The sequence below is a fragment of the Somniosus microcephalus genome, chromosome 21, assembly GCF_052327205.1.
Source record: "Somniosus microcephalus isolate GS21.2 chromosome 21, FLI_Smic_1.0, whole genome shotgun sequence".
NCBI lineage: Eukaryota > Metazoa > Chordata > Chondrichthyes > Squaliformes > Somniosidae > Somniosus > Somniosus microcephalus.
In genome coordinates, this window is record NC_141007.1 from 49558748 (window position 1) to 49583392 (window position 24645).

The 24645-nt window shown below is 39.5% G+C and overlaps 1 protein-coding gene across 6 annotated transcripts in view; it reads left to right on the plus strand.

The window, feature by feature from the left end:
• The window catches only part of rbfox3a (RNA binding fox-1 homolog 3a), a 538927-nt gene that overhangs the window by 455950 nt on the left and 58332 nt on the right, over window positions 1-24645 (plus strand). For 5 of the 6 annotated variants that reach the window (XM_085963564.1, XM_085963569.1, XM_085963565.1 and 2 more), the window contains exons 4-7: window positions 1307-1360; window positions 7868-7960; window positions 18894-18954; window positions 23175-23228. In XM_085963564.1, the coding sequence (XP_085819690.1) occupies window positions 1307-1360; window positions 7868-7960; window positions 18894-18954; window positions 23175-23228 (262 nt within the window). The remainder of the gene's footprint in view (window positions 1-1306; window positions 1361-7867; window positions 7961-18893; window positions 18955-23174; window positions 23229-24645) is intronic. The other variant, XM_085963566.1, reaches the window with a different exon arrangement.

Below are 24645 nucleotides of genomic sequence, written 5' to 3' on the forward strand. Positions count from 1 at the left end.
GACTACACTTCAAAAAGTACTTAATTGGCTGTAAAGTGCTTTGGGGCGTCCTGAGATCATGAAAGGCACTATATAAATGCAAGTCTTTCTTTTTATGTATTATACCTGTTGTTCTTTATTCCCGACAACCTCCTGTTCAGTGCAATCACCTTTCCCAATGTAATACCAGGCTTTTTCATTAATAAAAATGGCTTGCACAATAGTAGGTTTATGAATTACAGATCTGTATGGAGGAAGGAGTTCCTCATTGGTTTTGGGCCTGTATATACATGAATACAAAATGACTTGTGCTTATCACTTACATATCTGCAGTTCACCACAGTCATTCATTATTCTACATATACAGTTGTTAGAATGGTATTACGGCTTATGCCCGCACCCATGTGGTAATGGATGGACAATCAAGCCACTACATTGATCTAGTTTTGATTATGTTTTAACTGCAAGCAGAAGCTCAAGTAAGTAATATTTATCGACACCCGAGTATGTGACTGCCTCAGCCCACTTGTTGCTGCCATGTGTATGCTCTAGGCTGATTTTCTTTCCTGAAGAGTTATCAGCTCCTTGATGGAGTGTCGCCTCATAATGTTTTGTGGCCAAATGTCAGTGACTGAGGGTTATTGCTCACGTGTGTGCTGCTTACTTTGGTGATTTTTTTTCTTTTAGTTGGGCAATTTTTGGGATGTTTTGGTGCTACCCCACTTTAAAAAAATATATATTTATCAGTACAGATATTTTCACCTTGTTCACCTCATGGATTGAAAGCCATTAATTCTGGTGCAAATAACAATGTAGTAATGCAGTCACTTTCTCTGTTACTTTAGAGTAAGCTCATAACCATAAAACTCACATTGTTAATGAAATAATATGAAATAGTCAAAAGTTGAAAAATGCATTTTATATGTCTTTAAATGGTTATTGGGTTTTAATGGTCTTAGCCTGAAAATTGGAAAGCCTTGTCATGTATTTTCAATAAACTTACAAGTAATTGCATGACACTTTTTAAGAGAAAATTATAAGTGTTATCTTCTGTGTTGCAGAGATAACCCTATTGTTGAAAAGAGTTAACTGAACACTGTGATGCAATTAAATTGGAGAGTGGTAACTCCCATGACATGATGCTTGCGTGTTCAAACTCCTCACACAATCTCTACATTCTGCTCCCCTTCAGCACTATGAGCGACTGTACGTTTGCAAGGAAGCAGGAGTTTCTCAGCTCCATATGAAAAGGATTGTTTCTGAAGTTTGTACTTTGTGAATCACAGTGTAATATTTCTAATGATTGCCTCTCTTGTTTCTTTTACAGCAATTTGGTAAAATTTTAGACGTTGAAATAATTTTTAATGAGCGGGGCTCTAAGGTAAGCGACACACTCCAAACTTGTTCGCTTCATCTTTTAAAGTAGTTTCAGTAAATTAACAGAGACACTGTAGGTATTTTACGTTATGTGTGAGTGTACTGAATACTGAATTAGACACATAGATACTCATAGGTTATTGTATAAAACACATTCTTAATATTGGACAGCTTTGCTTATCAGAATGCCTACGTGTACACGTGTATGTGACATCAGTAGTTTTATCAGAATGCCTACGTGTACACGTGTATGTGACATCAGTAGTTTTTCTGCTAACAATATCACAAATTTCCGAAGAGTTATGTGCTCACACGATAGGATAGACTGCCCAATGGCCTCAATTGGCAATACACACAGGTAAACACAAATCTCAATTTGAAAGAGGATTCTGTGCTCCATTTTAACAGTCTGCTGATTATTTTAGTAATGAGTGCTGATGACATAATTGTGGTAACTAGCGTGGGCGAGCGACTGAGTTGGATAGTGAACAGGAGCTCAATTAACGTAGAGAGAGCTGTGGCATTCTAGGTTAATGGCTGCTAACAGCTCCATTGTACCATCAAGCCCAGCAACACTGACACAACAGCTCCCTCCATTCTGTCACCAGCACTCAGTAATACAGTAAAACAGATACCGCATCCTGTTTCCTCACAGCTATTTGTCTTTAACAAGGGTGCAGATGATGACACACGCTGATGTCAGTGAGCTGGTCTATGTGGATCCTTAATGATCTGTAAGAATTGCAATGACATTCTTGCACATCTGAAAGTAGCAGAGATTAGGTTGAGGATCAGCACACAGCGCTGTAGTTATGGGCATTAATGGATGTTCTTACTGTTTTCTTGGAAAGGCAGTTTTCAATTGCCCCCTGTGATATTCATATATGTTCACATATCATGGAATTGTTTGTGAAAAGAGTGGCTGATTTCTGTCACATCTAAAGTTTATACACGTTGAAAAGTATCCCGAGCCTTAGTCACCAAATGGGTGTGATAACATTCGAATTAAGGATTTTGTGGAGAATGATTTCAGAAATTACAATGTCATAAAACGTGAATGCTTTTCAGAGGCTGCAGAGAGGTCTGTTGTCCTGAAAGGGTTATGGGGTGAAACAGCAGCTTTAAAAGGATAATGTGTGAAATAGCAGGATTAGAGGATTAATGTGTGAAGCAGCAGGGTTAGAGGATTAATGCATAAAACAACAGGTTTAAAAGATTAGTGTGTGAAACAGTCAGTTTAAAAGGTCAGTGGATGAAACAGCAGGTTTAGTGGGCTAATGTGCAAAAGAGTAGGTTTAGAGGATTAAAAGGGCAAAATGTTCCTGCTGATAGTAGCTGGACATGGTTTTGCACCATTATTATACCAACCTCCCTCTAGCACCTGCAGTAGGGGCAGGAGGAATGGGGCAGGCTGGATGTGAAGCTAGTGAGTGCTATTGATCTGCCACCCAATTGTCACCACAGTGGGGTGGGGGGGGGAGTGTGGCGGGGTGGGGGGGGAGGGGGCGGAGAGCGGGGATCATGAGGAAGAGGCCCGTTCGAGGTTAGACATTTTTATACTGGCGCTGTTTGCTTTGGATTCCGGAAGACCAGTATCCGTTAGCATTTACACTGCTAAATCCAACTCCCTTATCCTAATGGCAGAATCATAGATCCAGTTTGCCACTGGGAGAAGGGAGCTGGACTTTGTAGTATAAATACCAGAAGCAGTGGCAGTATAAAGTGGCTGTTGGTGTTATCTCTACTTTGTTAAATTATTTGCCTAAACACTATACTACTACTTTAACTTAACTATTATTTCACTTCTACATCTACTACTATTACTTCTACTTTACTACAACATTACAATGAAACCCATTCACCAGCAGGACAGGACTCTGGCCAGGTGTCTGCTCCATTAATTTTCTCACTGTACTCCGACAATGGTTTTCAAAAACAGATACTAAAAACCGACAATGCAGCTTTCAATTTTAACCATGAGGTTAAAGAGATAACAGGCCAAGAACTGGTCCCATTGGTGGTAGAACCACCAGTATCCATCAGCATGAAAAGTCGGCCCATTGTGTGAACTACGATAAAGACTTTATGCCATGTGAGTGAATGTCTTTTAGCCATTCACATGCTAGACTCTAGCCGATGGCCTTAATAAATGACAATAATCAAAATCCCCTCAATTTTTCTGGTACTAATGTAATGCTAATTGACCGCAATTAAGTATATATTTTTTTTTAATATTCCAAAATCAATATGAACATATGTAATATGTCTGGTATACCTTCTGCCAATCATGGAGCATTATATTACCTGTTGAAGTATTGTAGTTTAGTCCATTGAGTGACAGATTTCCCATATGTTCTTAATCAACCACATCTATTCTGAATCATGGAGTCATTTGGAAGCAATGACAGCATGCCTTTAATGTATCTTAGATGAGTATAAGACTCCCTTTAATATGCTGCAGATATTTTTGACAGTATATGGAAGCAACCACTTTAGCTAGTGCAGTAAAATGTTTATTATAAGACCAATATTTAAAAACCACTGTTTCAGAATAATTTCAAAAGTAACAGAAGTATGTAACCTGTACTTAAACAAAGTGTAAATAATTTTGTTTCACTATGCATGATTTAGAATATGTTTGGTATATTGGTTCCTACTTGTCTATTTTACCTCAGCCTCATTTCAAGGCTAAGGCAAAGACTAATGTTCTGAATATTCAACATACCAGTTGTACCATCCGCTAAACAGAGCGAAGATGACAGAACAGGGGCTCAAAATGCAGATGTGATTAATCAAATGGCCTATAGTATTTTCTGATCGCGGTCTTCAGATACAGTCTTGTGCATGTACCTTCCCAATGTGCCAATGCTATCCTCCCACAGACCACCCAATTTCCCTGCTAAACACGATGTTACCATTTCCTAGAGCTGCCAGTATCCTCTCCTTATCCTGCACAAATAGAATTAGTTTGAGAAAATCTCCCAAATCATCAGCAATTCCCCTGGAATAGTTGATCATTTTTATGGTTTTGTTTTTTTAAACAGCTAATGACTTTGATACAAAACAATTTTTATTTTCTCACCCAACCATAAGTAGTCAAATATCTTATAGAAAAAACACTCTCCTGCCCAAACTCTAATCTTCCTTATTTGTGCAGACAGCAGAACGATATACCACCTCACTATGTATCAGAAAATGATAATCAGGAATACAAGTTTAAAGCTGAACAAGTAGATGAAATTTAAGTCTACATGAACTGCATTTTCAAAGCAAAAAAGAACACTTGAAATGGGGCTGTAAGGCTGCCTTAGTGGCTGAAGGGCTAAACTTGTTTAAGCAATTTAATTTGCAAAAGGATATAAACCCCCTTAAGCACATGAGGTACAAATTTATAGTTTATGGTATAAATATGATTATTAGAACAGATTTAAAAAGAGTCTAATTACAAGGCAATTTAATGTGTTAACTTTTTTTCTTCAAATAACCCTCTTCCTTGTCTAACAGCATAAGTCTGATACAATGTTAGGTATATTTTCTGCCTGCCATCAGGCCTGAAATCACCACAAGACTTGAAAATGTACAGTAGCTCTTGGCTACGAGAGATAGTAATTTGGCTACTACATTTAAAGTTCCGTGTGCTAATTGCTTTTACATGTATAGGGATCCTAACTAGGTCAAAGAATGCCATTCTGATCTCTACATGTTAACAGTGTAATGACAAATGTTACTTTTTACTCTGTGAAGAATGGAGTACAGGATACTTATCACTATAATTACCACATTAAAACACTTTCGACATGTCAAACTTATACGACGTGGGCATTGTGACTTTAGAAGTCAGGAAAACAAAAATAATGACCAGGCAAGCTTGTAATCATGTGCATGAGACTATAAAACATTTTAATAGATTATTGCATTTGTTAAGTGGACAAGCTGAATAGTTACTTTTTTTAAAAAATAGAAAAATGCTATCCTTGATTCACAACCCTCAACACAGAAAACAGAACAACCCCTGTTTAGAGGAACAGAGTCACTTATCCCACCTCTGTGGAAAATGCTGAATTGTTCTGCATCATCATTTTCTGAGAAGTCATCTCAATCCAACATTGCATACTTATGTTTCACTGATGTGTAACAACACAATCATTCAAATCCAGATCAATTATCTTTAAAAGCCTTATACCAGAAAACCTACCGGGCTCAATGGCATAGATGCCCTGGTTTGACAGAGCTATCAAAGGAACCAGTTGATCCCAGTCCATCATTTTCAACAGAACTTGACAGCTGAAGTTTCCTTATCTGATTGGAAAGCAGCAAACATTGTGCCTAACCAGAAGAAAGGATCTAAATCAGACCCTCAATAACTGCCATCTATTACCTGTTTCGCCAATAAATGGAAATGCACGAAAGCCGGAGAAAATAAAAATTGTTGCAATATCTCAACCATAACAACCTGCTATTTAGACATTAATTTGGCTACAGAGCAATTCTGTTAGATGAAAATTTGAATCAATTGGCCTAAAAAATGAAGCGGTTCTCACAACTCTAGCACCCACTGAGAACTGCAGTCCTTGCCGTTTTTAGGACTTTTTATATAGCAAGAAATCCCAGCTTCATTGAGAAGATGAGTTGTAATGTGCTGAACTGAGTATGTTACTTTCTAAGAGGACACAAGTTCATGTTAATTAGTCTTATTACGTCAGCGTCACAGGGTCCTTGTGAGAAACATATTTGGCTCCATCTTGTTTCTTCCCTTCATTAATGACTTGGTACATATTATCAAAAGTGGCATTAGCCCCTTTCTTGATGGCACCAGCTTCCATAGAGCTGCAAAGTAAGGCTAGCAAAAACAAAATCAGTCAAGGCAGACAGAGTGAACATTCAACATTGGATGACCAAATGGCAAATTACCTTCAGCACTAAGGGGACCAATCAATAGCTCTGTTGAAAATGATTGCTTGTGATGTTATCAACCTTTCTCCACGCTGTAAAGTTTCCAAACTCCTTTTAGTTACAACCATTCAGATCTGTGACCTGGTAATCGCATCTGACCTACCTTGGGGAAAGCAAGTGGCAAGGATGGGTGAAAAAGTTGCCAGTAAAGTGAGACTCCTCAAGAAAGCTTGGCTTTCCTCACCCCTGTTGGCAACTTTCGAGTTCTACAAAGCCTATCCACTCAAGTGATCCAATATTGTAGCTCTGTTTAGTTGACTGCACAGAAATCATGTCTAGATCCACACAGACCAGTGGACTTGATGAGGATATATTCTTCAATGCCAGACCCTTTACAACTGTGGAGAGCTGTCATCGGCTGTCAGTTCTCGACAAGATAATGACATGAGCGGCACCATGAGTTGCTAGAGTTTAAACCAAGCCTCTCCATTTTTGTCAGCAACCACAGGAGCTGCACCTCCATACACTCTCCTGCTCCGCACACAATACCAGCAGCAAAGCTTCACACACTGCTTGTGGAAGTATCTGCCACACCGTGTCATCACTCAGAGCTCTCCTTTATACACACAAGTTCAAGCATAGAGTTAGTCATTACATGTTGAGCTAGAGTTGCTGCATGTACATTAAGCTATGGGAAGCTATGAGTAACTTCCCCATTTTTATCCAGTACAAATACTGCAAGACAAAATTTGTCTTAATGTTTGTCCATGGCTGCATCATATATGATGTGGCATATAATTTAAAAATATTAAACATATAAATTAAAATCCTATGCAACCATTATTTCTCAAGACTTTTGGATATCTAAAGGCCTGTCTCTACCTGCACTGCAAAAAAAAAAAAAAAAGCCTGTATCATTATATTTATTCTGGATAAACTAAATTCCAGCCTTGTTGCTACTTGTTGCTTCATTTTATATGGTTTCAACTGAAGTAACGTTGCTGGTGTCAGAAACTATAGGCATCTTGTGATCAATTTTGAAACTGGGACTGTACTGTCTGATCTTCTTCCATGAAATTCCCCAAAACTTAATGTAATTGTATTTCAGTACATAAGAACCTAAACTAAAAACTATTTTCTTACGTTTGGTAGCTTATTTTACTGGTTACTTTCCAAAAAAGGGATGTGATGCAAAGGAACTTCATTGGGCACAGGTTGGGTTTAAGAAAAGTAAAATGGTCCCATCTAGGTTAGATCTTCACAGTTTCTAATGGTACCCACTTTACTTAGTCACACAATCACTGGAACGTGATCTTTCTGCTTATCCACTTATACCTGTGTAGAATTATCAGGTCCTAGCAAGCATAATATAGCTGAACCACAATTACCGCAAGCATGTAAATAATCTAATTATGTGTTTTCAATTGCTCCAACTATCTCTTTCCCTCTCAGTCTACTTTCCGTTTTGCATTCTTGGGTCTGGTTGCTCTGTGGTCTCATAGAATGACTTTGTTACCTTGATGTTCCAGCTGGTGTACTTAACGTATCAAAAGACTGTCTTATTCCCTGTATAATCATATGCATGTCACTCTTTTCCTTTTCTCTTACCTGCATGCAGGGATTTGGTTTCGTAACTTTCGAAACCAGTGCTGACGCGGACAGGGCCCGGGAGAAATTAAATGGAACAATCGTAGAAGGTCGTAAAATAGAGGTGCAGGTCCAATTCTTTCTCTTCTCCCTACTTGTCTACTTCATCATTTTCTATTGGTTAGTTAGTGTGCGTTTTCCATTTCCTCCTTTCCCATCTTCCATACTTAAATATATGGCCTGAAACAGGTGTCTTCATTTAGCAAAGGACTCACGGTGCCTGGTTTGGTGTTCCTTGTTGCTCTTTCAATGCAGTGGATGGGGTAGTATTTGAGATCAACAACCTATAAAACTCTATAAAATCCTAGCTAATAATGAACACTGCCAATTAAAGCCACTCAGTAATCAAGTAAAACTCTTTTTATTTTATAAGAACATCTTATTTCCCCAAGAACACATGCTGGTTAAATTCAAGGAAATCTGAACTTTATAAAGACAAGGCTTCACTTGGTTTTTGTTTATTACTGGAGCTAATAGAAAAGATATCAAGATCATGGATAAAAAAAAAATACATTATCAAAATAGGGCCCAGCTATTTTCCGTTTTCTTCATATATGTTGATGTCATTTTAGACAGAATATTCCCGTCTAATACTTTTGCTCAAACACTTCCTGTGCTGGGGACAGTTAATATGCCCACTGGAGCTAATAACACACCCACTGCCTTGTTTTCTAAAATAGATGAGTGAGAGCAACTTCCTCAGCCACGAGCATCACTGAGACGAAAGAGCAAGTGACCTTTCAGTTGAAGACATTTTAAAAGCTTGTTCTAAGCCATCTTTACTGTGATGTTTTGTGTTACTTTCATTTCCATTAGTTTTTGCGTTCACCTTAAGGCTCACTAATGAACTCTGATATTAAGTGAATCCCATGGGAATTAATCTACAAGTCTACAGCATAATAATAATGCCCAATTTCTTCAACTTGAAATTTGCAAGACTTAGCTGAAAGTAGAAAGAATATAAATGTCCTGGGGTTTTGACGGTTTCCTTTGCTGCCACCACAGTGCTGGAGACTTCTGGAATACAGCAGGACAGTATTTTGGGCATTAATGATAGATTAGTACAATTGCTGAATGGAGACCGGTGCAATGTACTACATGTATCAACAGTGAATCAGTATTGATAACAAGGAAGGTATACTTAATTACAGGACCATTGTAAGATTACAATCAAAATGCTCTCTCTCTCTCTCTCTCTCTCTCATGCTATTTCCCAGTTTATAATAGTTTTTTGTTGGTATCAGTACTGGTACATATGGGTACTGACTGACATTGGTAATGGCTCAGAGTGAACAAACAAATTAAGGCACCAGAGTTACTGTAACTATTCATGCTAGTAGTAACTCCATCGTCATTTAAGTAGTTGGAGCTGGAAGGCAGATTCCAGTACTTGAGAATTATTAGCACTGCTCAGTACTATCAACTAATAGAGATAAAATAATCCATTTGCCAACATTGTAGATACAAGAAAATAATTGCAACATCGAATGCATGTAAAGTAGTGTCATCACAAATATACATTTGCCTTGAAGTTTGAATATATTGGCCCTGAATTTGTGGTGGGAGGCATACCAGAAGAAGACACCTCCAAAACGAAAAATAAAATCTGAACTTTCCTGGTGTCTTCGGAGCCTTCGGGTCCTGGGCCCCCAGGCGTACGCCTGCGTAAAGGCCCGCGCATCCCAGGGGCGCACGTGGTTTACAAGCGTCCCTGGGATAATGTGGGCCCGGCCAACCAATCAAAAAGGGGGATTCCTATGATGCTTATGGGGATTCCATTTTACGGAATCCCCATAAAAAAATTACAAATCCCCAAATAAATAAGAATTCACACCACTTAAATAAAAATAAATGATCACATGTTCAAAATTAATCAAAAGACCCTTTAAGCTTTTAAAATAAAAATTACATTTTTTGAAAAGTAACTAATCATTGTAAACCAGGCCAAAATTTACCTAAGCTAATTTTAAATGTACATATGTACGTGTATGTTTTAATCATTTAAAAAATATATATATTTTAACATTTATTTTAACCCTTACGCTGGTGAAAGAAGGCCTTATGCCTGCTTTCACCAGGCATAAGGGTTTCCTGGGCAGTAATTGGGCTCCGCCAGCGATGTTTCTGCAGCGGATGCGAAGGATCTGTCAACGCGAAACTTGACAGATCACAAGTTCCAGGTTTTCGCGCATGCGCAGCACAAGTGGAGACCCGAAACTCGCAGGGCCATTCTGAGCACTTACGACAGCGTATGCTGTCCGTCATCAGCCCCGTAAAATCCAGGCCATTGTGTTTACAAAATTAAAGGCAGGCTTATTTACCTGTATTTTCTTTTACATTTTGACACAGTAGAATGCCAAAAGATTTTACAGAACTTCCTCTTACACTCAGTGATCCAAATATAGTATACCTTGACGAATAAGTAGGAGTTCGGTATGGTTAGCACATCAGATGTAATAGTTAAGGTTGTTATGGCTAAAAATGCCCATTTTGGTATAATTCAGTGATCCTGGAAACAGTGAGATTTACTTCTATTAGACTGGGTCTTATGAGTTTCACAAGTGCACAGTAGGGTTTTCAAAGCTTGAACAGTCTGGACTGGGAAGCGATTCTGATCCAGCGCTAGATGCCTGAAACACTGTGCCCGAGTTCTTCCAGTCCATCACCACTGATCCGTACCATTTCTGTGTCACTTACCTGTGTCTACTTCCATCACTTTTCATTTATGAAGTTCACGCCATACCCGTATAGATCATTTCATAGCTTCTTATTCAAGGTAAGCATGTTATAAGCAAAACCACTTAGTTTAATATAGTCGGCAGTGTGTGCTTTGAAGTTAAATTATTTGTCGATTGCATTAAGATGTGCACTACTGCCTGTTACTGGAAATCTTTATTTTCTAAAATGTGTCAAGGGGGACGTAATTTTTTTTTTTAATTGCGCATTTGTTATTAAAAAAAAGCGTTTCGGTGTGAGATTTTTCTCTGACTGAAAGCATGAACTGTTAATGGTAGAGAATTTTCATTTTTGAGCTTTTTGCAACAAAAATCATCAAAATAAATATAATTCCTATTTCCTTAACAATTTGTTGTTTTATAGAGGTGAATAAAATCTACTGGTTTAATCTAGTTCTGGTAATATCTTATCTAGATGTATACTAGTAGTACGGTTAATCCTTTATTGAACAGTAAAATTTCAGTACAATTGTCACGAATCAGGTCATCATGGAAGAAGACAATTACTTCATGTAAATTCTGGTGTATAAATGTACCCATAACAATGTAGCTAGTTCCCCTCACCCCCATGAGGCCCCACATATGCTGGGACAGGCAGATTCTTCTCCCATCTGTTAGCAGGGCCAAAGCACCCTGGAACTGTACCCGAGAACCAGGCAGCACAGCTTTGAGCGGCCACCACAGAATGGTAGGATTACTTAAAGGGACCACTGCCATATGATCACCACACCACGGTTGTTATTACTTTTTTTACAAATTGGTCATCTTTACCAGGATAATCCCAGAACTGAGAGGTTAGAACTATCAGGAAAGACTGAACAGGCTGGGGCTTTTTCCAATAGCAAAATACTGCGGATGCTGGAAATCTGAAATAACAGCAGAAAATGCTGGAAACACTCAGCTGGTCAGGCAGCATCCGTGGAGAGAGAAACAGAGTTAGCGTTTCAGGTCTGTGACCCTTCGTCAGAACTGGAAACAGTTAGAGATGTAACCAGCTTTAAGCAGGTGCAGGGAAAGGGGGAGGGGGAGGGGAAGAAAGAACAAAAGGGGCGGTCTGTGATAGGGTGGAAGGCAGGAGAGATTAAATGTTGCAAATGGGGATGGCTGAAAAAAATAGGGGCAGGGGTTATAGTCTGAAATTGTTGAACTCAATGTCGAGTCCAGAAGGCTGTAAAGTGTCTAATTGAAAGATGAGGTGCTGTTCCTCGAGCTTACGTTGAGCTTCATTGGAACAGTGTAAGAGGCCGAGGTCAGAGTGGGATTGGGAGTGGAGCAGAGAATTAAATTGACAAGCAACCGGAGGACTGAACGGAGGTGTTCCGCAAAGCGGTCACCCAATCCGTTCAGTCCATAAAGGGTGACCCTGAGCTTCCAGTCGCTTGTCACTTTAACAGATGAGGTAAGGGCACAGAATGCCAAGAAGCCTATGTACAACAGACAATCCAACAGATATAAGCCACAGTAGGACTATTTTTTTCTCTTGGCGCTACCTCTGGTTTAGCGTCCTGCAGAGAATATATGGAAGTGGTATGTTGAATGCATACGGAAGCGGTGTGCCAAAATGTAGTAATATGCAAATGTTTATCTGCTTATTTTGATCATTGGGGACTAATGGGCATCAGTTGGATTTCTCCTGAGATTATCCCGAGATTGGATTTAAAGTCTTTGGAACTGATCAATGGATCAAGTTATCCATTTAATTATAAGCATCCTATAGGGCTGTTTTCAGTATGTATTTGTTTGGCAGCTGTGCCTGTCTAGGCAAACACCATTTTGAATCTTGAGAATGACTGAAAGCCTAAATATAGTGATGAGAAATACATTTTTGCGGTCCTTGTTCTGGGGTATCTTCAAAGGAATTTGCAGCTATGTCTTGGGAAGTATTGCACAAAGACAGCAGTCAGTCTGATACCATTAGGGGTATGAGGCTAATCAAGAGATTCTGTGGCAGCAGATGGCTTATGAAATATAAGTGACCGTGTTTCAAGAGTTGGTTTTACGTTGAGAGTTAACACAGAAGAAGTGCCTTTGTTGTTTTTTGCATTTTGAGGAGATTAATAATGTAATTTTTGTAAATATACTATTTGTACTCAGTGCTGTTCATTAACCTGTTTAAAGTTAATAAATTGTTTGTTGGTTTACAGCCTTAACCTCAGTTTGATACAATGTACAGTATATTCTTCCATTTACCAAATATGAGGAAATCACGTGTCAGCACATGATGTTTTCCAGCAGACCAGAATACAATGACAAGGTTTCTTTATTCGACCCTTGGATATTGTAACTTATATACTTAAATACCGGGCAAGTAAAGGCACAGTTTGGTTCACAGGGGACGCGAGGAGTTGCATACAGGAGTGGCTGGTGACAGTGAATCCAAGGATATGCCTAGCATAAAACCCTCCCAAAAAAGCAAATAGGTATAAGGGTCTCAGTGTACAAGATTGTTCACTGTAGTCTCTTTAGTGGTACAGTAAAATGTGTTTACGTACAAGATTGCCTACATTGAATGCGGCACAAAATTTCAATAAAGAGCCCATGTGTCTCTGCTATTTCCATGTGTCTATCATTTGCAGCACAATCTAGTGTGACAAAGCAAGCCTCGTCAGCCATCACTGGGAGAGCAAGTCTACAGCTTATATAAGTGAGACCTCTATACGCGTTTCAAATATAAGGGAGCAACATTCATACCAGTGAAGCTTATAGATCAGATTTTACAATAATTAAAAAATCTTTCACGCTTATGAAAGATTAATTCCCTGAAGAGTTTACAATTTTAATTAATACAAAATTCAGGGGCACTTACTACAATATTAGCTGGGGAAACAAAAATGGTAATTTTTCTCATATTATTGCAGACAGGGTAATGTGTAAAGTGTTGACTTTGCTAAAGATATATACTTTTAAACCCAAATATTTCAGAGGAGTTTAGTGTTGATAATATACCCTGGGAGGGGCGGATTTCTCAATTTGGGAACGCCCATTTTACCTCCATAAAATGAGCACTAAACCATTGATAGTTGGATCATGATCTCGCATATCTGTTTCACACGTTGGTACCAGTTTCAGTCGGGGCTTCTTTTAGGCATCCAGGGCATCCGCCTGAAAACAGCGGGCACTTATTCAAGCATGGGCTTGTTTTAAAACCCACATTTTTCAGCCCTTTTCAGCTCTGGTGTCCTGTTCGGCAATTCTAAATCAGTCACGAAAATCAGGGATGTGAACTGCCTGGAGGGTGATATTTCTAGCGATAATTCAGGGGATCACCAGCTGCTCTCGGGTAAATCACTGGTTAATTTATTTGGTGCTGCTTTCGAGCTTTTGGGAGTTTTGGCTGCTGGAACGGACAGTAATCGTTTCTGAAAGTATTTGGTGAGTCAGCAGAGGGTTTTTGACCAGGGGCTTCCGGCAAACTTCTGATTGGTTTCAATGAGCTTGGCGCCATTGTGATTGGAAGAGGAGGAGGAGGAGCAGGCTAGAGTCCATGGAGCTGCAGAGAGAAGAAGTAGAAGGAGTGTAGCTAGCAGGATCCCACAGGAAAATACAGGCCCAAAACTTCTTACCTGCAGTTCACTAGGGAGCAGTGTGTGAGGAGGCTCTGCTTTACTCGAGAGCCTGTCACAGAGTTCTGTCACCTACTGCAGCACCAACAGAAGCCATGTATGTGCTTGCCTGTGTCTGTCAAAGACACGGTGGCCATGAACTTTTATGCCTCGGGGTCATTCCAGTCTGCAGCAGGTGACATCTGCAACATCAGCCAATTAGCTGTTTAGGTCAACATTCGCGAGGTGACGGATGTGTTCTTTGCCAAAGCCAATGACTTAATTTCCTTCCCCATGAATGCCACGAAGCAGGAAGACAGGGCTCGGGGCTTCGCCAGGATTGCATCATCACCCACGTGTTGAGTGTAATGATCAGTAACATGTCATTCTAGAATGGTACACTAGGTGGAGCTGTATGTTTAAGAGTGGGCTACCCACAAGGCAGTAGTCAAGATGGATGCCTGTACACTAGTCCACATGGCTGAATAAATGACTAGCTCAAGCTAGCTGTTCATAATGAAAACGTCTATTTATTTATGAACATAACATTGAGCATCATCGACTGCACACACATAGCGTTGCGTGCTCCAGTAGGAGAGTCTGGAGTCTATGTGAATACAAAGTGGTTTCACTCACTGACCGTCCAGCTGCTGTGTGACAACATGCAGCACATCATGCAGGTCTGTGCCAGGTTTCCTGGTAGCTGCCATTATGCCTTTATCCTGCCCCAGTCCTCAATCCCACCCCCCTTCTCTTTCACACTGAGCATTGAGTCAGAGGCTGGCTGCTTTGGGACAAAGGCTATCCTTTCCAAACCTGACTAATGACACCTCTCAGGATACCAAGCACAGATGCAGAGATAGGAACGCAGGAACGGTAGGTCATTTAGCCCCTCGCGCCTGTTCCGCTATTCAATGAGATCATGGCTGATCTGTGAACTAACTCCATATACCTGCCTTTGCCTCTTATCTCTTAATACCGCTGCTTAACAAAAATCTATCAATCTCAGATTTAAAATTAACAAATGACCTAGCATCAATTGCTGTTTGTGGAAGAGAGTTCCAAACTTCGATCACCCTTTGCGTGTAGAAGTGTTTCCTAATTTCACTCCTGAAAGACCTGGCTCTATTTTCTTTTTTTGAGATGAGGCACAATCAGTGCCTGCTGTCATCTGGAGAGGAAACAACACGCACCTCTCCCATGGTACCATGGCTACTTGCATGGGACGGCATCTCAGCACTCCCATTGAACTGTGGAAGAGCAGACTGTCGGAGTGTTGTGACATCTTGGAAGCCCCTATCAATACTTTCCTTCCAGCTTAATTAGCTTCCAGAAATGGATGAGCCAAGGGCCCGTTTGGTCTCAGTAAATGCATCCTTGAGTGGTGCTACTGCTGGTGCCAGAGACTCATAGCTAGAGGGCCCAACTGCTCCACGGTAGAGTGCAGTAATGATGCCATGTATGACTGCCACACAGAAGTTAGAAGTAGACGCCTCCACACCCTTCAACATGTCGTGTTGCCCCCAGACATTCAGCCTACTACACCTGACAATTCCTGGTTACGTAATTAATTTTCGTCTTTTGAAAGCTGGGCCTTGGAAGTCATGATCTCCACTCCCTACAACAGGGCTAGGAAAGTGAACTCGGCCTCTGGTAAGCAGTGTCCCGAGTTGTGCTCTCCTCCTACCCTTGTGCCTGTGCATTTGTGCTCGGTAATCAGCCAAAGCCAACCCTCTCTAAGTCACTAACTAAAGGTCACAGAGTGACAATTTTTGAGCTGCCACTTGCAAGGGTAAGAGCAAGTGTTGATGCGTTTTCAGTTGTAGATTCTTCCTTGCCCTCCTCTACTACTAATGGGCCCGAGACTTCATCAGGACAGGCAGCACGAGGCCAGGTGCTTTCCCACAGATTGGGTGAATGAAAAATTGGAAAGAGAGTAAATTTAGGTTCATCTTTCACCTTGTAGTTAGTTTCAGATGAGATTAGAGGAGCTCCATTCGCAATTCCTCAGATAATGAATAAGTCCATGGCCACATGCATTAAGATCTGGCTATCATCCAGGCTTGGGTTGATAAGTAGCAAGTAATATTTATGCCATACAAATGCCAGGCAATGACTATCTCCAACAAGAGGGAGCCTAACCACCTCCCCTTGGAATTCAACAGCAGTACCATTGCCGAGTCCCGCACCATCAACATCTTGGGGGTCGTCATTAACCAGAAACTCAACCAAACCAGCCACGTAAAAGGAGAGGCTATTAAAGCAGGTCAGAGGCTGGGTATTCTATGGCGAGTGGCTCACCTCCTGACTCCACAAAGCCTCTCCACCACCTACAAGGCACAAGTCCGGAGTGTAATGGAATACTCTGCACTTGCCTGGATGGGTGCAGCTGGAACACTCAAGAAGCTCAACACCATCCAGAAAAAAGCAGTCCGCTTGATCAGCACCTCACCATCCGCCTCTTTCACCACCAATGTACCCTAGCTTCAGTATGTACTATCTACAGGATGCACTGTAGCAACAAGGCTTCTTCAGTAGCACCTCTGAAACCCACGACCTCCAGTACCTAGAAGGACAAGGGCAGCAGGCGTATGGGAACACCACCACTTCCACATTCCCCCTTCAAGTCACACACCATCTTGACTTGGACATATATTGTCATCTCTTCATTGTCACTGGGTCAAAATCCTGGAACTTCCTACCTAACAACAGTGTGGGAGCACCTTCATCACACAGACTTCAAAAAGAAAGCGCAACATCACCTTCGCCACCTTCTCAAGGGCGACTAGGGACAGGTAATAAACACCGGCCCAGCCAGCAATGCCCATATCCCGCCCGAGACAGTCATTTTTTAAAAAGGCCTGAAGCAGTCAACTGCCATCAATGGTGCATAGCACGAGGATCAAGAATAGGAATGGGAGAAGAATGTGAACTGAAAAATTGAGGGGAGAAACTACAGAAGTGTTGTCGTTAAAACTTCAAATGCTAATTCATTTTACACAATGCTATTAAATTTTGATAGTTAAGAATAAGTTGTGGAGAGGTGTGAAGGATGACATTTAGAGAGAGTAGGCCTTACTATTTGCAATGGACCATGACGTGTTCAGTTGCTGCATCTAAAAGAACATTACTAAGGATTTCCATTTGCAAAGGTGAGAATTGAGGTCATTAATAAACTGCATAAATGTGAATCCAAATGCATCATGTGTATGGATTGTAAAACTATATACTTAGACAGAAATCACCGTCACTGCCGTGCACTTAATAGAATAGACTTGCATAGAAACTGTTCGGGGACATTGTGGTTTTTATAAATCACCACATTTAAAATAGAACCACATTTAAAATAGAAAACGTCTCATCTGTATTGTCCAGTCAATTTAACAGACTTTAGTCTCTACAACAATATGGAACAACGCAGCAGTTTTTCCAAGATTAATTTATTACCGTATGATAAAAAATTTCATAGGTTATGTACACTCAAATTTGATTTGCGAGGAATGTTTTAATAATTTTGCTACCCAAAGCCATTTAAATATTACAGATTGTCAATGATTATGAAAAGTGCAGACTAGAGTATCTGTCAGGGGCGCTCCATGTGCCAGGGCAATGTCAAACTGTTTCCACTAACTTTAGCAGACTGTTTAGATGAGTGGATGACAACAGTGTGTAAAATACTTTTCTGAAACATTACCCTGGAACATGAACTAACCAACCAGTTAGAGTCTTCTCTCACTCTCTTTCTGTTTCACATTTGCTCATTGATTCTTTTAGTTTGTTGCTATCACTCTCAGCTTCCCTTTCTTTGCCTCTTGCTTCTTGGTATTAGGGACTACCAGTGAAATACGAATTCAAAGCAGTTTTAATTTATTTCCAAGTGGGCATCAGTTCACAGCACAGGAAGATGTTTCAACGCAAAGTAACAGTCTGAGATAAGAGACCATAACTGATCGTGGAGCTTGGATATGCCCCTTAGATACAATGGAGAACATTTGAGGTGGGATTGAAGTACATTGCAAGGGGAACTGAGCATAGCACTATATCTATGCTACAAACCCGTTCTTGGAACACATTGCCCTGCAATGTAATGCTGCCCCTGGGACCAAAGTGAAGAGCAAAACCTTGCCTAGGTCGGTCATTTCTTGTCTGCATGACTGCCAAAAATACATGGGGCGAATTGCACTGTGTAATATTGAATGACTTAACATGAAACTATTTTGTCTGCTGTTTTAACAGAGGTGTTACTGCAATTACTTTTGTTAAAAGAGGAGTCATGGCAATTATAGATACCTGGGAAGCTTGTAACTAATTCATGGGTTCAAACAATGGCTTAAACTGCAAGATAAAACTCTTAACAGTTCAACAAACGTCATCTGTGGATTATAGCTTACAATGTACATTCAAGTACCTTGTTATTTTGCACGATTATATATTATGATTAATATACAGTGTTTTAGTTTTAAATGAACGGCTGCAAACTGGCAGTGTTCTACAGAATGCACAGAGTGCCTACAGCAAGATCATGGGACTCACACAAGCTGTCGCAGTCCTTTCTGAAATAATTAATACAGGATTATTATTTCACATCACTGAATAGAGACAATTCCAAGGTTCTTGGGTTTTTTTTGTGGTCGACTGCAGGTTATTCAATACATTATAGCTTACTCCAAGAGGATCCTATTAATTCCTGAATGTGATTTGTTTCATTGTTTAATCACAGGTAAACAATGCAACAGCAAGAGTAATGACGAACAAAAAGACCCCCAATCAATACACAAATGGTAAGGCAACCAGCAGCCGATGACCGAATGAATCAGTTATTTCTATGGAGAAGATTATTTTTTAATATATCAATAGCAATGGTAAATACAATTCAATTGTGACTTAAGAAGCAATATTAAATAAGGAGTCTCCTCAATGAAAGGTATAATTACAGCCAAATTTTCCCTTTTGTATTGGACACAGATTATGCATGGGCAAATAGTATTTACTTCTGGGGCAAGCGCAAAGCAGGTTCTGTGGATTCTTTTTGTATTATTGATTTCAATGAATCAGGAAAGCACAGTAGGAAGATGGACACTTGCTCTGGAGTGTGCAGAAGTTCAGGTATTCCTTTGCTGGACAAACTCAGAAATAGCCTGTGATGAGAGGCAAGAGCTCCCTGTGTTATAGCAAATTAAACTTGAATATGCATACATAAGTGTACAAGGAAAATTACAGATCTGAACATTAGCAGATTAGTTTCCACACAGGCAAATTAATGGGTTTTCAGTTTCAATTACATTATTTTTAAACCTGCGAGAAGTAACTAGTAGCAGCAATTAAAACGGCACTAATCCAGATTAGATACACTTCTGACCAACATATTGAAGCGCATCAGTGTTTAGTATCTTCCAGCCCACAGAGCAGTGCTTCCCAGCACCTGCACAGGTGAGGTAGATTAAACTTTATAGAAGACAGAAGTTAATTTTGTTAGCAATTTCATTAAATAAAATGAGAACAATAGTTGCAACAAAAAAAATGATCGCCCTCTAAAATTGTCAGCAACTCCTAAGAGGTTGTCAATGCCTTCTTAAAATTGTGACAGTAATATCTAACAACCCTCTCCTAATATGAGTTGGGAGTCGGGATTACTTTTCTTTTCTAGTTAATGATATATGATTTTTAAAAATGGTGATAAGTAATGCTTTATTTCCCCGAGTCCATTTCTAATGAGTTAAGCATCTAAATGGGAATCTCTCTCAATATTGACGAACAAATCATTGAATTGAGCAATACGTTCTTCCAAAGGCAGTCTGTTCAGACTGTGTCCCTTCAATACATTAAGATCTGTTTGAATTTGCATAGAGAGTGCTTTTTTGCTGGGCCCTCCTGCATGAGATTGATGCCTCTGTGGGCAATGTCCCTGCTTTTCAACACTGAGGAGTTTGAGTCCTTAACTCCACTCCTGCTGCATGCAGCCTGTTATCAATGTGTAACATACACAGCAGTGTAACTGGAGCTGGATGGAGCAGGCCTCACCCACAAGCTACAGAGATGTAGAGGACCCAGTCATGAGTTACCACTGCTGAAGCAAGTCAGCATGGCATAGGCCAAAGTGAAATCAGTGAAAAGGGGGCAGATTAAAAGCTGATTTTATTATGTTTGATATTGAGGGACTTTTCCTTCTTTACAATTGCCAGGTTGTCCAGCAAGAACTCATAAGCTGCAAATAAATAAATTGCCCCTCAATGAACTTTTGTTGCTCTTTCTTCCCAATTTTTTTTCTTGAAAATGTATGTCTTATTTCCATACTTGACAGATTGCAGGCTGAAGAGTTTGGAGGACAAGATGCTGTTAAACTTAATTTGTATTTTCTACCCAGAAGTATGGCAATTGTGCTATGAGAAACGTTTTAACAGATGCATCTAAAATTCCCCTCTCCACTACTTTGATGAAGGCATCAACCTGTTTAAAATAAATTGGTTAATGCTACCACTAAAATATCAGAGAGAGGAATGCATTAAGAGAATGCATTAAGGGTTTGCACACCATGGTGCAATTTTAGGATCCAAGAGTGGTTCTTAAATAGGCAGTGAACTAGATCAATCTCCCAGTTTTCCTTTGTAATAATGTAAAGAAATTTTAAAAACTGAGGTAAAATTTGCTTTCTGCCATTATTAATTGTTTAAATTACTTTTTAAGGAGGAAGAAGTTTGAAGGTGCATTAAACAGATCCAGTTCCAATTAATTGGGGAAAATATTCAGATATATGTAAACTTTGAAGTAAGAGGATTCCATATGCGGACCCTCCAAATCTGAATCTGTTTAGATAAAAAGCCCAACGCAGGAGCAGAATTTCCTGAACCACCAGGGGCTCCGGAGCTTGCGGCCACTCGACTCATACACTTAGACTACTATGTCCTCCCTCCACCACCCCCATATTATTGGGCAACCTTTATTTAGATATATGCTAATGGCTCCAGCCACCAGTGTTAGCCAGTGTCAAGGGAATCTTTGAACAGGAGAGTTTGAAAATATACACAAGACATTTTGTTCCTCTAGTCATTGTTTTTTAATGGTATGAAATAAGCCAAAATACTTTTTTTCTTAATGAATTCAAGTAAGGCCATTTCGGGATTGGGACTTCAGATTTGCTGTTTGGCCCGAGTTAGGTCCATTAACTTTATCCAAATCAAACTATCTTGTGAATAGAACGTCAGTGGCTGGACACCAATCAGTGCCTTCACTTACCTGTTGGTAAGTTAACCTTTTGTTTGTTTGTTTTGTTGTTATAAACTGGTTGGAAGAATTGATCTTGATGTGGAGTCATGAAGATGCTATTCTCACAGTAATATGATTAACATTATAGTGATGTGGGAAGAAACAGTCAATTTGAACCTCAATGCCCATATCTAAAGGTTTGCTCTCTTCATTTCGATCATGACTAAGTTACTTTTGTAATGACAGGAAATGGTGCGGTTGATGACAAAATGTTCTTTTTTTTTTAAAGGAATTTATTCCTAACGAGCTTATCTTAAACGGGGTTTATTTTAAATTAAACAGAACAAAATTGACTAACTAAAGCAGATGATTGGATTAATTTTGGCTAAGTTATATTGAAAAAGGTCAGCTGCCATATCATCAGAAAGCTTAAAATTGATTCGTAAAAATCTGTTCATTTCATTGAATGGTTAGGATTTACACATCCAATCAAATTATTAGAATCACAAATGTCATCGTCTGGTTGAATATTTTGAATGTAACAGGGCAGTTTCAGATTGTAATTGAAACAGCAAAACCTTCACTGGTTTAAGCAATGTAATAAATGATACTCATTCTTTCTATTTCTCATTTATAAAACAAAATTTCCTTTTACAGTTAAAACCCAAGTACAATCATGTGTGAACAACACATTGTGCACTTTTATATTTACTCCGGGAGTTGAAATTCATGTGTAAATTAATGACTTGATTAAAATAAGACACACAGGAATTTAACACCAATGTGTTAGCCAGTGCTCTAAAAATAGTGCGCGGAGAAACTTTAGCTCTAACATACATGTTCGGGATAGTGAGTGTTTGCAATTTATTTCACCAGTGAGTTCACGCTATGAAAGGTTTTCCTTACAAGTGCAATTAACTGTGTAATTATACAATGTATGGTTTTTAAAAAATGATATTGGTCAAATTGAGTTTCCCTCAGAGAAATGTGTCTGTAGTGGGAGCTTTCATTTTCATGGGATGTCAGCCTGGATTTTCCGATCAGCATTTTTTTCAATGCATTAAAATTAACCCCAATTGGAAAGTCCAGGCTATCATGTCATGGCTTGCTCTTCCCTCTCAAAAATAATTAAATATTGGGGGCAATATTTTTTCGTGGTTAATTTAAAATGTGAGCGATTTAAAAAAAAAAAAAAAAAAAAAATGAAAGCTGTTGCAGTATTTTTTAAGCTCTGACCGCTGTTACAGTGGAGGGGGAAGAGAATTTCCTCTGTATTGTGTTTATAGCAAAACCCATTTGTGAAGGAGACATTTATGATTTTGCTACAAATAGTGAACAGAGGACATCTCCCCTCTGCAGGCTCTCGGGTCAGGTTGACTGCAGGTAAATGGACTGGGACTGGCGAGCTCAGCCAGACAGTAGGTCGTATATTGAGCACTGAATTTCGATTGGATTATTTACCAGCTCTTAAATAGCTATGTTTATCCACGTGTGTTGTACAAATATTGTTTTACGCCAAATGGTCGTCTGGTATTTGTTTGCATTCTTTCATCTCGTCAATGGGGTCTCCTCTGTTAAACTAACCTTTTTGGCTCCATGGATGACTCTGTATAAATAATTTATTCTAATAAATAAATACAAATGTGAAGTTAAACTCTGCTGTAATTACCAGTCCGGTGTGTATGAAAGTGACTGCTAAGCTACGAGTGAAGACGAGTGCTAAGCACTGGGGTTAGCTATGATGAATGAAGTTTGCTGTTGCAAAGCTGTTTCACATCAGACCTGTCTCTTCTTTCAGGCTGGAAATTAAATCCAGTCGTCGGAGCTGTCTATGGCCCAGAGTTTTATGCAGGTAAATAATTTTACAAGTCAGAAAATAAGTGAAAGCAATAAAGAAACCTGCAGGATAGCAGTATGAAAAGGAGAAACAGAATGATTGAAATGAAAGCAGGTGACAGAAAGAGCTCATTTTTCATTTTTATTTCCTTTTCCTGATGCTGTACCAAATCATCTTTAATGGATACTGCCTTCGTTTCAAAGCAAGGCAGTCTGTCGAGCTCACTTGATTAATTTACCACAAATCTTTTCTCTCCCCTAACCGTAGTGCTGCAGTTTGCCAAGTCTAAACGCTACCATATGTTTTGTATTCTCAGGAGAGGCAGTAAATAGCCGTCTTTGCCTGGCCACATTCCTTGGATATATTCACAAATAATTATAGAAGGATTTAATATACTTTCAAAAGGAATAAACTGGATAGACAGTAATTAATCACTGTTTATCAGCGGGCTCTCTATACTGGAGTTCAGTGCTATCAGTCACCGTAAATCCAGTACTGATGACAGGCAAGTCTCCCTCCATTCATCCCCAGGCTTAGTTTTATTATAGTCAAATCTGCTTCACCACAATGACAAATGGAGCAGTAACCTGTTTAAAGAGACTGTATCCCTTTTCTGCTGCCCTGCACAGTCCAATTTTCCACCCAATATTTTACATAAATATCTCCTTGTTTTGCTTACTGAGGCCTTCTCGCAGTTAGAAATTGATTTAAAAACTCGAGTGCAGCTTTTAAACCTGCTGCAACCAGCATCCAATGATCTGCTTGTCGATTTCCAGACAGTTCCATGAATTCAGAATGAAGCAGCGAGTGATCACAACATACTGGGGGTGCTTTGCAAGCAGGACTATCAGAAAGCAGATCACTGCAGTAATGTTTAAATTACATTTAACCCTTATCCAGCAGTATAAATGTGAGACCCACTTAGCCGGAAATATGGATGAAAGAGGAAGGTAGTCTCTTTTTGAATCACTTTACTCCATTCTTGTAACAATTCCTTGTAAACGTTAACAAGAAAACCATATTAAAATCGAGTAAACTGACTCAACAAGAGACTATTTCTTCCTTTTTAACAGACCTCAGTGGAGTGAATAAAAGCCCTTAAAATGTGATTGCTGTAAATTTAAAGCCACATTGCCCCATACTTGCTTAATTGTTTCAATATGATATATCAGTAGGCGCATACCTACCTGTCAAAACGTGCCATTGTGAGGAACATTCATTTTTCACAGCAAATGTCAATTTTACAAACACTTAATTTTTGTACTCCTGTTACTGACCTCCGATTTCTATCATAGTTTGGGGTTTAAGGTTAGCCAAAGCTCGAGTGAAGAATGAAGAGCACAACCCATGTCTTCCCAAAATGGACTTCCACTTTTAATTCTCCAGTCTTGTGAGTCACTGTATGCAACACTTTAAGATGCTTTGATGTGAT